This window comes from Ixodes scapularis, unplaced genomic scaffold (assembly GCF_016920785.2).
Source record: "Ixodes scapularis isolate PalLabHiFi unplaced genomic scaffold, ASM1692078v2 PGA_scaffold2__306_contigs__length_199485367, whole genome shotgun sequence".
NCBI classification, from domain to species: domain Eukaryota; kingdom Metazoa; phylum Arthropoda; class Arachnida; order Ixodida; family Ixodidae; genus Ixodes; species Ixodes scapularis.
Genome location: NW_024609857.1, coordinates 167,084,541 through 167,099,849, shown reverse-complemented (window position 1 = coordinate 167,099,849; position 15,309 = coordinate 167,084,541). Strand labels below are relative to the sequence as shown.

General features: G+C 50.5%; 1 protein-coding gene across 4 annotated transcripts in view; it reads right to left on the bottom strand.

Annotated features, from left to right (window-relative positions):
• LOC8037688 (raf homolog serine/threonine-protein kinase Raf) overlaps nucleotides 1-15,309 on the bottom strand; it is a 120,989-nt gene that overhangs the window by 15,060 nt on the left and 90,620 nt on the right. For 2 of the 4 annotated variants that reach the window (XM_042292101.1, XM_029972481.4), the window contains exons 9-13: nucleotides 12,394-12,433; nucleotides 10,671-10,862; nucleotides 6,442-6,593; nucleotides 4,431-4,548; nucleotides 1,530-1,614 (exon numbers count right to left, since the gene is read on the bottom strand). In XM_042292101.1, the coding sequence (XP_042148035.1) occupies nucleotides 1,530-1,614; nucleotides 4,431-4,548; nucleotides 6,442-6,593; nucleotides 10,671-10,862; nucleotides 12,394-12,433 (587 nt within the window). The remainder of the gene's footprint in view (nucleotides 1-1,529; nucleotides 1,615-4,430; nucleotides 4,549-6,441; nucleotides 6,594-10,670; nucleotides 10,863-12,393; nucleotides 12,434-15,309) is intronic. The other 2 variants (XM_029972489.4, XM_029972494.4) reach the window with 2 other exon arrangements.

Genomic DNA, 15,309 nt, shown 5'->3' with positions numbered 1-15,309 from the left:
GACCAAGCGCGCTCATTGTTGCCAATCGAGTCGACAGAAACCGAAACCAAGACAAAATACAATTCTTTTGACGCGCGTTTTGCGATTTGGTGCATTAATGGTGTGAGGTATTGGCTGTGGTGCAGTTCCGCAAAATGGCGCAGGATGGCGCAGACAAATGTGTCTGGCGCAAAATGACGCAAATGGAGCAGCCGTTCCACCCCTGACTCCGCTTTTTTGGGATCGGGGAAACTAGGTGCCCTTGTCTAGGCGTTTCGCGTGGTTTTATAGCTGGGAGCTGGCTGCACTTGGAGAAAGGATTTTAGGTGCCGTTTGGCACGGCTTCAAAGCTGATGACGTCGGCTCGTTCCATGGGACACCTTTCACATTAAAAAAGTATTTTCATGGGCAGTCGCAACTTTTTTATGCTGTCCTGGCATTTTTTTTTTGACCGAAGAGCCGACCTTCGCCGGGATCCAAGTTTCCTAATCTTGCTCAATCCGAGCCCCAAATTGTTCCGCCTTGGAGCGATAAAATGCGGCCGAGAAAAATGACCCGTCACTCTACCTGAGATGCCAAAATCTAAGCGAAATCAGCAGAGTCGCACAGAATGAAAAGTGGCCCTTCTCTTTGCGCTGGACAGATGCGAAAAAGGGCTCAGTGGGCTCGGTTGTGCGCCTCTCCCTATCTTCGCTCCTCGTTGCACCGCACACTGCAGTTGTCGCGTGCTGAAAGCACAGCCGATTCTGCTACGGCAGCGCCGACGTGGACCGCTCCTACAAGAGCAGTCAGTGGAGGAGCTTCTAAAGCCTACTGCGAACGACACTTGCGCCCCCCACCCAATTTGGAACTGGCCAAATTCACACGGTCGGTGAACGCCTCACATTTGCTGCGTGATCAGGGGTCGGTAGTTTAGTGATTGTTGCGACTGACACCTTGACAAGTCAGTTAAGTTTGTTGTGTGGAAGTTTAGGCAGAGGGAAATTAGTCTTCCTAAAGAAGCACCTGGTATCTCGGCAGCAGATAACAAACTTTGCCACTCGCCTGGTGTCTTTAAATTGAGTCACGCAGTGGTGATTACAAGAATGCGTGCCGGTGCAATTTTCATTTAAAAAAAAAAAAAAAAGCGGTAATTGAGCCCCTCGCCCCCCGTGCTCCAAGCTCGTGGGGCTACTGTTTCGTAAAACACTTTGAATGTTGTGCAGGCACGTCGATATGAGGTAGCACAAAATGGGTTTCGCGCGATATATTTTTTGTGCTTGACTGCTACAACCAAGTTACTTGAACTACAAAAAATTTCGTCAATCTTACAGAGTTTGTTATAAAGGCGTTTGTATTAGAAAAAGCTTCAGAATCACAAAGGGAGTGCATTATCAGCCCGCGGCAACAGCCACAAAAATATACTTGCGACGCATCAATCATTCCAACAAACAATGTACTGTCGGTCGACGCCACATTTGCATAAAAGTTTGTAGATTTACCAACACTGTGGGCCCTCGGAACGGATTCCAAAAGAGAGAGAGAGGATGGGCCTCCGACCCGAGCCTCACCTGAGAACCGAGACCTCGTTCTTGAACGCTTGCAACTGGGCCGGCGTGGGGTTGGTCACGTTCAGCTTCTTCAATGCCACGTGACCTGCAACGGCGCCGAGAGGCCTTCAAAACCAGCTTTTCTCGCACTGCCCTCCTCCCCCCCGCACGGCAGCGGATGCTCTCCGCTCTACGAGGCGCATTGCAAAACACTGAGGTCCACGGGGAGCGCTGCCGATCTCGACCTTCTCGAGAAACTTTTTAAATGGCGGCAGCAAACCGTGTTGGAAACACGAGTCAATACCAGCTAAAAATGATTACGAAACATTTTATTCTGCGTCGCCCCGCGGCCGGACTGCGGCCATGGGTTGGGGAACGGCAGCGAGGCTCCGTCAGCGTCTTTGCAACCACGCACTGGGACGGTGGCGAGTACAGTCGCAGATGGCAGGGAAGGGCTTCGGTCGTCCGGCAGCATCTTCCCACCTTCCGAGGAGGCACCTCCCGCAATGTACGGCCACGTGTGCGACGCTATTAGCGGCGCACGCGGAGGAAAGGAGTTGAAAGCTTGTCGGCCCAGTTCTTTCTTTTGTCGTTGCTTTTGTTAAATCTCGGAATAATCGTTAAAACTTTCGTGAACGTGGCGTCATATGAAAGCGGCCGCACAGTGCCGCTCGGGAGAATCACCCTTCCATCGCCGATGCGAGACGCGCAATTTTTTCCCTAGGCACGAGCTTGTCTCTAGAAACCTTTACTTTTCGTTTTACGCTCATCCACTCCTTTTCACCGCCTTTTCTTGGGAGACGGTGCAAAGGCCAGAGGCACTGGCCAGAGATGCCTGACGAGAAAAAAGGCTTTGTGGAAGTGACGAGGTGGTCCGCGAAACTCTCCCGTAAAAACGTTTGGGGAAACTGCTCCGGGTCCAGGCGGCATATCACTCCGAGGCACCGGCGATGCGCCCAAACGCACGCGACGACGCACCGCTTGATTACCAGTGTTGGCTAGTCTTCCAACCAGCCCTGCAGTACGTACGGTGCCTAACACCGTTGGCGAGACAGTTTTCCCATTGCTTCCTTAGAATTCAAAGGCCATCCTCGAACCAACTGCTCGCAATGGAAACCGCTCACTCCGTGCACTAAGCTGAGAGGTACAATTCTGCGCTCACCAAGTGAATTAGTTTATTATCTCTCGGGGCCCGAACCCATTACAGAGAGGAGTGAGACAAAAAATATACGTGTATAACGACAAACCAGGCTAAAAATAGGAACAATGGCTAAGGAACAACGAGAAAATTAGTAATTGCAATTTTAAAATCAGCAGCATCAGCTATTGAGACTAAGGTGATTCCAATCTATTCAGGCTTAAGGAAGAAAAGAGGCGTTAAATGAGGAGGTGTTACAACGGGGGATGCCTACCTTTAACTGCTGCTTTGTTCCTGATGATAATGTAAGATGAAATGACGTCTCACAAAGTGTGAGACTAGAGTGATAAATCTTGCCAAAAAGATATAAACTAGATAATTTCCTACGAAAGCAAAGGTTAGGTAAAGATAAAGGTGCTTTCATAGAGGTGATGCTGGCTGTGGGATGATAGTTTGAAAGAATGAAACGAGCAGAACAACTCAGGCTGCACATTTCAGTTTTTAAAGCAAAATGAAATTTCGTATAAAAGAAGCTTTAGAAACGCAGGACTTACCGAAAAGTTTATTTTTGAGATAGCCTAGTAATTGATTGGTGGTTTTAGTCACATCTTTGATGTGGATATTCTGGGAGAGGTTATTGGCTAAATGAACAGCAAGATATTTATAGGAGGAAACAGAAAGCAGAATTGAATTATTGCTGCAGTAGGAAGGACAGGTGTTATCTTGACCGGACACTCACATAGATCTGCATTTGGAAATGTTCCAGGAGCCAATTCAACGAGTGACATTATTAATATCAGTTTGAAGGGCAGAGGTGCCAGAAGCATTAAGAATTTCTTTATAAATAACACAATTGTCAGCACACAGGCTTAGGAAAGGGGAGACAAGTGTGAGAAGGTTGTTTATACAAGTAAGAAATAAGAGTGGGTTGAGTACGGAACCACGTGGGACACCGGAGCCAACGTGCGAGGGTGACAAATTGGTTAAGTTAGTCCAAACAAATTGGGTGCGGCTTGTCTGAAACAATTGTATCCGAGCGAGTACATTATAATCTATGTTTAGGTTACAAAGTTCATGGAGAAGAAGCGAGTAAGGAACTTCGTTGAAAGCTTTACAAAATCGAGGAATATGCAGCAAGTCCCGGAAGTTCCAGTAGAGTGGCGTGAAGGTAAAAATTAGAAGTTGGTTTTCACACAAATAAAGTTTACGAGAGGTGAAAAAATAACTTGAATACAAAAAACGAATAAGACTGGAATAAATTACAGGCTCGAGGATTTTTCATGGAATGCTAGTTAAAGTTATGTTTATCACCGCCTTTGTGCAGAGGAGTCACCTTCTCCACGTTCCAGGGTCTCGGTAGTACATGTTGTTGAAGTGACTGGGCAAATAACTCAAACTTTCGAGAAAAAATAGAAATTCCCTCGTCTCGCGGGAAAACTGTGGCGTTCCGAACGGGAACACGGGTGCACGTAGTTTCAACTGAAAACGAGCGTGTTGGTTAATAGATGCAAAACTTGAAAGTATAAAACAGTGAGGACGAGGACGAGAAGTCTTTCAAAATGCGGCACTTACACCGCCGCATTTAAATTTAGGGGACTCGCATACCTAACGAGAAAATCGCGACACGACATGTCGCAGAACACTGAGACGTAACGATGTGACAACGCCGATTCCCCATTAAACTTGCCGGGCCACGATATAGGTATGAAAGACACCCACGGCGGCGAAACTCGGCGATTAAAGAAAGCGGACAAAGCGCCCGGCCTCTCCCGACGCAGACCCACCGTGCCAGTGTCCCCGGTAGACGGTACCGAAGGAGCCCGAGCCTATCCGTGGCCCCGTGAGGATCTCGTCCGGCAGGATCTCCCAGTCCTCGATGGACTCCCGGGTGGGCTTCTGCTGCTGCATACGGAAAATTCCGCTCACCCTAACTGGTCCTCACAACACAGGTTTGGCCAATCACAAGCCGAAAGCGGGCAATGTTTGGCCAGTGGCCAGACAGTGGCCAGTCATTGGCTTTTCTGACCATTGGGCATTAGCCATCACCCATCGGTCAAGCATTGGCCGATGAATGGTCACTCTTTGGCCATTGGCCAAAAGACCATCACCAGCCATTGGCCAATGCATGGCCAAAATCCGTACTGCTCAAGTGGTCCCAGCAACGCAAAAAAAGTCGCGCCGGCGACCCCACAGCTGCCTTCCATGGACCGCCGGAGAGCGACCCGAAACGCAACGGTCGTCTGCCGCCGGGGTCGTGGCCGGCAACGGCCTGATACGACCTCGTCCAGCAGAAATCCGGGAACCATTCTTTGGGACACGGTAAACACCGAGGCGCGTTCCAGGCACCGTCGGCCTTGTCATTCTGGCGCCATCTGTCAGGTAAATACTCGCACGTGGAACTATGCATAGATGGATGCTAATGGCTGTACCCTTTATAACGGGTGGTAGCTTGCACCACCTAGCCTACAAATTAGATACCAAAAGTATGATTTCTTACTTCACCCTTCTAAGCCAATTTGCTTCCCCTCCGCAATTTCATAACTGCCCTCGGGCTGTGTGGGATACCACCATAATGACCACTGGGGGTATTGGGCAAAAGAAGCTAAAAACATCACCCCCCGCCTCTTTCCTCCGGTGAGGGAGTCGCCAATTTTCCTTCGGTCAAACCTACCATAAAATACCGAGCAAGCGCCAACTCAAGATATGAAGATAATCGCGAAAATCGGGAAATCGGCGCTTCTTAGGTCATTAATTTTACCTCTATATGTACCGTGCATATTGTCTCAGATGTTGCAAAATTTTGGGGTGGGTGCTTAGTATGGAATGGGAAGATGCTCGGTATCTTACGGTAGTCGGCGTTACCTCGGCACCGGGCCCACCGGGAGATGGGGCCGAGGCTTTGGGCCAGAGCCACGCAAAAGAGGGTCCCAAGTTTCCTCCGTTCTGCCTGTCCCCAGCTGTGTGAGTTAGTTGAAAGTCATCCGATTCTCCCTAGATAATTTCCACCAGCCTTCCAACCCCCTCTTTATAAATATAAATAGGCAAGGCACATGGTTTGGTCTATTTACATTTGTGGGGCAGCCAGCATCAATAAGAAAGCAAGTTTTATTGCTTGACTGACGGCCTTGGGCCTCGGGGACCCCGAGAAGGCCTTCCGGGGCCCCCATTTGAGAACCACTCTCTTAGACAAACCTATAGGAAGAATTTAAAAAGAAAAACTAGGGATTTTGATGTAGTCTTGTAAAGTGCTTTCCAAGCTGGCCAAGCAGAAGAAAGACACTCCCACGAAAATAACCGTGCAATTACGATGGTTACCTCGGTTTCCTAAAATGACTCCCGCACTTCGATAAACTCTAGTACCCGTGGCACCAGAGAGAGCTGTAAAATCCCAAGCGAGCGCCCACTCAAAATTTGGAGAACAAAAACTGGGGGACAGATGCTTTTTAGGTCAACAATACGTAAGGATATGTCGTTCGTGTCTTAATGTTGCAAAATTGAGGGGTGGGCACTCATTGTAAAATGGGCGGATGTTGGGTATTTTACGGTATGTCCCCGGCACAGACTAGGTTGCAAAACAATGCCCAGGTACTTGTAGCTCGTCAGTTACACTACGTAGCGCGGGAGTTCTCGACGTTTTAAACTCCGAGAACCCTCGCCTGCCTAGACGGACGCGCAAGGCCCCGGCGCCGAATGACCGAGCGGGGCAGAAGCGGACCCGTCAAACAATAATGCCCACACTGGGGAGGCAGTCGGGCATCGATGGGCGTCAATGGCCCGTCCCGAGAAAGGACTCACCGTGACGAGCTTCTTGGAGCTCTCGTCGGCCGAGCGTGCCCTGGGTCGGCACGCCTTGTGGGCGCTGGTCGGGGAGCCCTGGGCGCTCTGGGTGCGGGTCGGGCTGCCGCCAGGGCTCGAGCAGCTCTGGGGAGGGGCCAGCCCCACGCCCCCTGCACGCACCGGGCCTCGCTCAGCCGCGCCCTCTGACAGAGTGAGTCTCTCCTATTTCGCCCCATCTGGATCCTATCTGATAAAAAAGTGTCGCCAATGACGCCACGTCGCGCGACGCCCCGACGTCGAGTTTTACTTTCCCTTCCGACGAGCAGGGCGTACGACCGTAGGAGCCTGGTCGGGCCTTTTGGTCCCTCGGCCGAGACGTCCGAACGGTATCATTATGAGGCAACACCGAGGCTCTACCACTTCATTGACCCACACGCGTGTCTAGCATAATGAGTCACTTGTTTTCCAGAACCCACATTCTGCGTTAAAAGAATGGCGCAGCCACGGGCTGCGTGTCTGCCTCCTGTCCAACAAACAAAGTACTCGTTCCTCCACGCGCCTCCCATGCAGACGACTCGCTGACCTCAGACCTCGCGAGTAGTGTGCGGCAGCACAGGAGGAAGCGCAAGCGTAGCTCCGCAAAACGCGCCCTTTGCACAAGCACTCGCACGAGGCAAGCACGCTTCGATGCCGCGTGCTCGTTCCCCTGACAAGGCTGCGCGCGACTCTGGAGATTAAATACCAAATTGCCAGCACGCACGGATGGTCAACGTACCCCAAACAGCAATTCCTTTAGGAGCCTAGACAGGATGCTCGCCAAACAAATTATCCCCGAAACGAGATATGTTTGCTGCAATACTTACGTCGCGAGACACAGTTTCGGTTGGGAGCAAAACCGTCTATCTTGAGGAGACATCACCCTCGAAATACGAGTTAGCTTTGACTTTACGACGTGTCTCGCGACGTAAACATTGCTCCAAAATGTTTCTGGGGGCGAAAACTCTAGACAAGAGTGTCTTCCTAGGCAAGGTTCGTCTGAAGCCGATTGAAGCAGAAAGTGTGTTTGTGTTTCCCTGCTTTGATCCGTCTGGCTCGTTTTGCTCCTTTAGCTTTTGGGGCAGGTGCCGACCCGAACGCGCAACGTCTCGCGTCGGCTCTGCGCGAGGGCTCCAGCCGTTTTGTGACCGACCCGCGGCAAGCGGCTGCTTTAAGGGCAGCCGCGACTACTCCCCGTCTCCTACGTCGTTGGCGACTATGACTTGCGTGGTCAGATTAACTACGAGCTTTGTGTTTGCGCAATTGGTGCAACTGTGCACCGTGTGACCACGTGAAATGGCGGCGTGTCACGTAACTACTGAAAAATCTCGAGCCGCCACCCCCTCGCCTCCCCCTTTTGAAATTCATAAAAGAGTGGAGTGGGACATGATTCACTGGGTAAGTACAGAAAGTTCAGATAATGAAAAAAAACTAATTTTTCTGTACGTATCTAGTGTGGTTGCATGGGAGATACAGACAACCAACTCGAAACTCGAATTTGTTTAATTATTTTGTGTGCAAAACAATGTTTTACTATCACAAAGTCCGTCGCTTGCATATGAGCAACGAAGAGTGGATCCACCTCGTATAACACGGACGCTCGTTCCGTAAAAGCATGTTTCCACAATCGCCATGTTTGTTCAGCTCTCCCTAGCCTTTGCTCATCGGTAGAATAGAGAAAGGAAAAAGAAAGGCGACGGAAAAATAGAAAAACCGACAAGGAGCGAGCGAGCGAGCAGGCCAAAAAAATGCCACGAAGGGAAAGCGATTGCATCGACAAATACTCGGGCGTCGGGCCAGGACGGCTGCCCCATCAATCCCAAGGAACAGGCTCTTGCTCAACACTCTCGTCTGGTGCATACCTGCATGCATCCGCGTGCAGCGCGCTGGCATCAATGCGGGTTAGGGCGGCGTTGCTGCCCGACACAGATGATGCCAGAATAACGCAGTGTCAAATGGCATATTTCACAAACGTTGATGTGCGGCATTTACCCACTGCCTCCATCCCAAACGTCGCACGACCGACTGCAGTCGCAACATTCCGGGAGAATGGCTGGGTATTCATGATGATCTCATTGTGGTATAAACGGCCTCAACGAAGTTGCTCTCAGTTATGAACAAAGGAAAGAACCTTTGATCGTACATTCCGCGGTTCCACCCCAGGATACTGCGTGTTCGCTGACCTCGTAATCCCTGGATGGGCTACTGCTATCTTTCCAATATTTTTGCCTAAACAGATTTACATTTTTTGTAAACGAAGCTTTATTTCGTTATATTTATCATTTTCAACCGCATGTGCTCGGACTTTGGGGTCGCAGAAGATGGCCATGCCTGAACAAAGCAGAGTTCCTTTCCCTCCTTCGTCTTACTCTGTCATAAACATCCTCCGAGCGTACAATCCACAGTCCCACCGCGGTAACAGAAATACTTAGGGTGGAGTAACGCTGCTTCTCTGACAATGCGCCGTCGTGGCCAAGATCTCCTGCCACCGGGGCGCACATCCAACACTGTCCTTTCCTCGGTGGTAGTGTGCGTCGGGCTGCAGTGCTTATCGTTTTGTTTCTGGCCAGTTTCGGTTTCCAGAAGTTGCCGGCGATGGCGAATGAGTGCTTCGTGCCTGGATGCAAAGCGAGATAGAAAACCTGATTGGAGGTTCCTTTTTGTGACTCCCAAAGAGAACAGCCTAAGGTATGGCATGAGGCAATCCCAACTGCTTCAACCGACAGGTCTGCAAGAAACAGTCAAGGTTGCGCAGGAGCCTGCACCTTGTGATTGACAACTCGTACGACTCCCGATGCAATCGCCGGCTTCTTTCCCGCTTCCCAGTCTTTGAGCTTCGTTGCTCGCTCGCTCGCCGCGCATGTTTTCCCTTTTTCTGTGGTCGCTTTTACTGCACCAGTCTGTTTTCTTTTGAGCCAAGAACATAGTGGTTTGAAAGTGTGCTTTCACAAAACGATCGTTCATGGGGAGTGATCACGAAAGATGTTCATTGGAGGTGTTCATGCCCCGTATGCAAGCAACGAACTTCATGGATGTGAAACATTTTTCACGAGTTCGTATGAAATAATGAAACTAATTTGAGTTCACTGCATCTCCTGTGCAGTAGTGCTAAACGTGTAAGGCCCGCTTCAGATGGGACAACTATTCCAGCAATTTTGAGGTTGCTGGCGGGTTGTTCCCTAGCTTTCCCTAGATCGACACGAATTGCTGAGATCGGGTTTGGCTCGAAACGGACGAGCAATTCGAACAACTCGGAGACATTTGAAGTGGCAGAGGCCAATCAGGGACGCAATATTTTCATGTGACACCCCTGTGGTGGTGATGATGACAGCTAAAGACTTGGTTCTGGTTTGAATCGGTATGTTTTTGGAAATCAACCTTTTCAGAAAGATGAGTTAGTATTCTCAACACCATTCAAAGATATAAAAACACGTTTTTAGTGCATAGCTGTGCGTCTAAATAGTGCAAGAAATATAAAATTTCATGATGATGATCGCAAGTCGTAGCAATTCGGTTGCTGCGTGTGAACGCGGGCGGCCCGTGTTGCTGGTGTTGCGACGTCAAGTTGCTGGGCGAAATTGCCCCGTCTTTAGTGGGCCTAAAGCGAAATGGGTGTTTTCTTTACCTTTCTTGGAGCCACCCTACTTTATTTATGAATTTCAGAGGGGAGCTGGAATGTAAACAAATCTACAGCGTTTGCTCACTAGAAAATTGCCTAGCCTCCTCCTAAATGTGGCGGTTCGAACCCAAAGTTTTAGAATGATCCGATATCATACCCCAAAGAGGCGTTTTCAGTTTCGAAGGGAAAGTAAAGCCAAGAAGCCAACGCCATTCATTTCCACGCATTCGTGGGCTTCGTCAGCTGTCATTTTTTCGGTAGAAATTCCGAAACACTGCTTGTAACTTTTTAATAACAAGCTCCCAAACTTTGGCATCTGGTCCTGACCGCCACATTTTGGCCAGGCGTAACCACAGTGTGCGGGGAAAAAGCACTCGCTATTGGGCCACCCCGTCTAACGGGGTGGCGCGAGGGGTCCCCATCACTGGGCGTTGACAGGGAGCTCCAGAAATGCACTGACACGTCGCGTGACGTACCCAACACGTTAGACGACGTGACACCGGCTCGTTACACCGAGTCACGGCGTGACAGGACACCCCCGTGGAGGCCACAAAAGCCCCGCAAATGTGTTTGAAATGCCCCGGAGACGCACCTCCGGGGGCCCTGGTGGAGGCGTACGCAAAGGCATGGCGCTTGGCGCCCCCCGCACCGTGCGGCAGGGTCAGGTGCTGGGTGCTCCCCGCCGCCCCCCTGGGGGGCGGGGAGTGCGGCGGGAAGCCGTTGCACCAAAAGCTGCGCAGGGCCTGGGGGGACGACTCTGGGGACGGCAGCCATGGGTCGCCGGCTAGGAGGTCCATGCGGGGTTGGCAGTCCGGCAGGCAGGAGGGAGGAGGAGGGGCACACAGGGCACAGTCAGTCGTGCACGGCATTCCACAGTCGCTCGGACAAAGCTCCCGCCTCGCTCTTTGGCCGGCGCCCCGTGCAATCGCCCGATGCCCAAGGGGATCGCCGCGTTAACCGATTCGAGTGCTCGCTCGGGCCGTCTCCTCTTCACAAAGTTCTCTAAAATATTTCCAATTACTTTTTGTCGAGCCAGGATTATTGTTGCCTTTCCTTCAACGATTTGATAATTGGTAACGATACTAATCTGCCGTAATTTGCAACTAAATACGCGTTTGAAAGTCGAGACCTTCGTCCTCCTTTTAAAGCCGCGTCCGTACGGAATGTGCGCTTGGCCAATTTTACGACTGGGTTCAGAGGTACGTTGGGAAAGAATGTTTGCTTTGTCAAGAACGCTTTCCGTTCTTGAATTAAGAAATAAATGGCTGCACACGTGCAAAAGGACAGAAATATCGGGTGTTACCAAAGGCATCTCTGAGATGTGGCAAACGTCCTGAACAAGGTAAGGCTCTAAGCTGCAATGTGGCAATGTACTCTCTAACTTGGGTGGACACCAAAGTGCCGTCATTGTTTCTCTAAATTTCTCGCACCCCGGCGTCTTTGCGAGTCTGTACAGTTCCCACGAAAGAAGACATAAACATATTCTACATACTCTGTCTGGTGCGATAAAAGAAGTGAGCAGCAACCAAACCCTAAATGTGAGAAGAAAGTAAAAATTGAACAGCCCATCCATCTTCACATGAACCTCAAGTATGATTCCTAGAGGATGACATCTAGGACAGCCTCAAGGGCGACGCCCAGAGTACGACCTCTTGGACGACTTCTGGGACAACCTCTCGGACGATCTCAAGGACAACTTCTAGGAAGACCTCGAGGACGTCTAGGACGACCTCAAGGACGACTTCTAGGACGACCTTGAGGACGATGCTTAGAGATGATAACAAGTGATCAGGACTTAACTATCTCATAATGCCAAGGAAGGCCGACTCACGCTGATTGCCCCCCTTTTTATTTTTATTTATTCACACTTGCCACAACCAATGGGGAGCTTTCTGTTGACATCTGAGGATGCATTTTTCCCCAGACCCTAGCCCATAACAGCTTTGCTGTAAAAAGAATAAAGCTGTTGCGTCCTCTCGCATTTAGCGGTTGGTGGGACCGGAAAATGAGCTCCGCTACGTCGTCGTTTGCCATCATGGCTGCATCGAAAGGGCCGACTCTCGGGCGCATAGGTATTGTTCTATTACCACGCGATCGCCAGCCAGCTTAGCTGCACTCCCGTTCGGTCCCAAAATGACCGGGGCACGTAACAGTCCATCAAATGCATGCCAGTCTGGGGTAGAACCGAAAGGGACTAAGGTAGCAGGACGGTAAGCGTCTGAGCGTTCGCGCAAGCAGACAACATCGAGCGGGGGACAGAGGCAAGGGAGACGAGGCAGAGGCACCTCGGATGGCACACAAAAGAGAGGGCTCACCTGCCGAAGAGTTGTGAGACCTGTAGCGATTTGCAAGGTCCTGTGGGGCAAAGAGAGACGGCGTCAAAGAGCAACTCAAACTTCGAACACACCGTCAATGAAAACAGTGCACGATCGGACCGACCTATCGATAAACCCGTCGCTATCCTTCCTTTGGGACAGCATGCCTACCGCAAGGCGGTACGAGTTCCATTACGGGGGACGACGGTCCCCTACCCAATGCACTCGAGGGACAAGCGTGTTCTTTCTGCGCTGCATGGATCCTTTCGATGGAATCTCGAAGCCTTCCAGGTCTTGCCCCGCTCCAGTGTGCTCCAGTGTGCATCTGCTGGACGTCTCCTTCTAAAGTCTCTGGCACTCCTTGCCCTTTGCTGCGCTGCATGGGCATGCTCCACGCCAAAGCGTTGTTGCAGGGCCTGGGTGGGACTACTTGAGGACCTCTCCGCACGTCAATGACCATGGCCCCTTTTCGTGGCACACGCTCTACAATCAATGTCGGTGACCCCACCCTCTATCTTGCCCGCAGCCTCCCGCTCCCGCCTGCTGGCATCGTGGCCGTGCCCTTGCGAATGCTCTGCGGTTTGTCCGAGTCTTTTGCGTCTGTTCCAGATGGGCTGATCCTTGGCATCTCCTTTCCGAAAAAGCGGTCGACAGCCGAATCTCCTCGGAGGGAGCTGGGTGGGGCTGAAAATACTTTTAGAGCCAAAAAAAGCAGTCTACGTGAGCCTGACGTTTCGGTGTAGCGTAAAATGTCGTAAGGATGCCCTCTCCCGAGAGATTGCCCATCCCGTTTTTCTGGCTAAATATCTGTAACATAAAAAATCCGAAACATCGCTAACACCCCGATTCCCGTTCGACGTCAAGCAATGTCCTACAGGAATTGCGCATCAACGGCGCGATCCACGGTACCGGTACGTTTGATCATAGCTTCCTGTATACCGACAAAGGCTGGCAGATCGCCACGAGACGCGGCCGCCGAAAGTGAAAAGGTAGAGCGGCAGACAATGAATGAGAGGAGAGGCAGGTAACGGGCGCCCCGCTGCGGCGAAACGCTGAAACACACTTCTTCTGAGCGATGGAATGTCCGCTCGTGCTCCTCGCGTTCCTGGCACTATCGCTTCTTTTCTCATCAGGTTTGAAAACCATGTTTCGGGTCCTCGCCGCTGCACAAGCTGTGCACTGAATACCAGAAATGCTCTGTGCTACCAGATCCTTGCGCTCCAAACCTGCGACCAGGCACTCTACGGCTCCGTTGTTGAACTGCCAGGCTTTGTGAATACAGAGGAGGCTATGGTCTGACAAGCGAGTTCATAGCGAGTTCCCGCGTTTTTGTCTGCAATCTGCGCGCGTGATACCAGCTCCCATAACACGCGAGTTGTTCCCGCGTGTGTATTGCATCGCGAAATGCGAATCTGCCGCGTCAGCGATCTGGGGTATCCGTTCTCGAGTTTGTAGCGAATTCCGGTGTTTTTGTCCGCGATCTGCGTGCGCGATATCAATTCCTAGCTGTAACATGCGCGAGTTGCTCCCGCGTGTATACTGCATCACAAAATGTGATTCTGCTACGTCCGTGATTTGCGGTATTTGTTTCCGTGACACATGATATGTAGCATATTCCCACATTTTTGCCCACGATCTGTGCGCGCAATATCGGTTTTCGTGACGCAAGATTGTAGCGGGTTCCCCCGTGTTTATTGCACTATAAAACTAGAATCCGCTGCGTCCGCGATCTGCGGTATCCGTTATTGTGAGATACGAGTTCTCGGCGGGCTTCCGCAAGCCCTTTGCACCGTGAAACGCGAATCCGCTGTGTCGGCCACTTGCGGTATCCTTTCTCATGGCAACAGTTCTTAGCGAATTCCAGCGTGTTTATCACATTGTGAAATGCTAATTTGCCATGTCCGCGATCTCCGGTAACAGTTCCTGCGTCGCGTGGTTTATAGCAGATGCCCTGGTGCTTATCTAATATTTTTGATAAAGTTTTGCTGAGGTATCCCCAAAGATGACCCACCCCGTGTTTTTCACCATCTATCTCTACATTTTGGGTGGGCGTCCTTATGGGGTTTTACGGTACTTTTTTTTTTTCGAGTCTAAAAATCTGTGGAGACTGGTCACTCGGCTCTCCTAAGTAGGAAAAGCAGACGCTGGGGGTTTGCTCCTCGGAGGGGCGGCTCTTTTTCCTGGCCATTGCAGCCGTTTCCTCCCGTGACGGTCCTCCTTCCTTGGCTCGAGCTCCGTTGCAGGGACATATTTCCCCGGAGCTGGGCGCTTGATGGCGCCATAAATCTCCTTTTCTTCCTGCGGTGCTCCCTAGCCTCTTCCAGAACGTCTATCTACGGTGCTCGCAGTGCATCTCCAGTCCTTCCTCCGTTTGTGCACCATGAAACCATTCACATCTGCCGCAACCCTGGCCTACTTGTACTACCCTAATTACTACGCTACGAAGAAGGAAGGAGTTTTTTACAGCATAAAAGAGGCGTGCAACGTGTAAAATCTCGCTAATTTCTAAAATTTTTGTCACGAATCTTGGAAATCTTTTATCTAAACTGCGGAATTCGATTTTCGTCTGAGCAATTCAAAAACTTAAAACTTGCAAAATCTTCTAATTTTTCAAACTCAAAAAAATTTGAAACCTACAGATTTTTCTTTTTTGATCTTAAAACCCAAACTTTCAGAAACCTCGACGTTTTTTTAACTTTTTGACGTTGAACCTCGGTGGAGCTCGATAATTGCAGACGTTTGAAATTCAAATTTTAACGAGGCTCAAAATGTTCCGAACATTTAGAAATCAAACTTTGGGAGCTTGGTGGCACCTCTACTACGTAGCCCTGAAGCCCTAAAGTCCCGAATCCCAAACTTTACTTAGAAATAAAACACCCGCTTTTTACCCGACACGTACGGAGACAGCATTCCGTT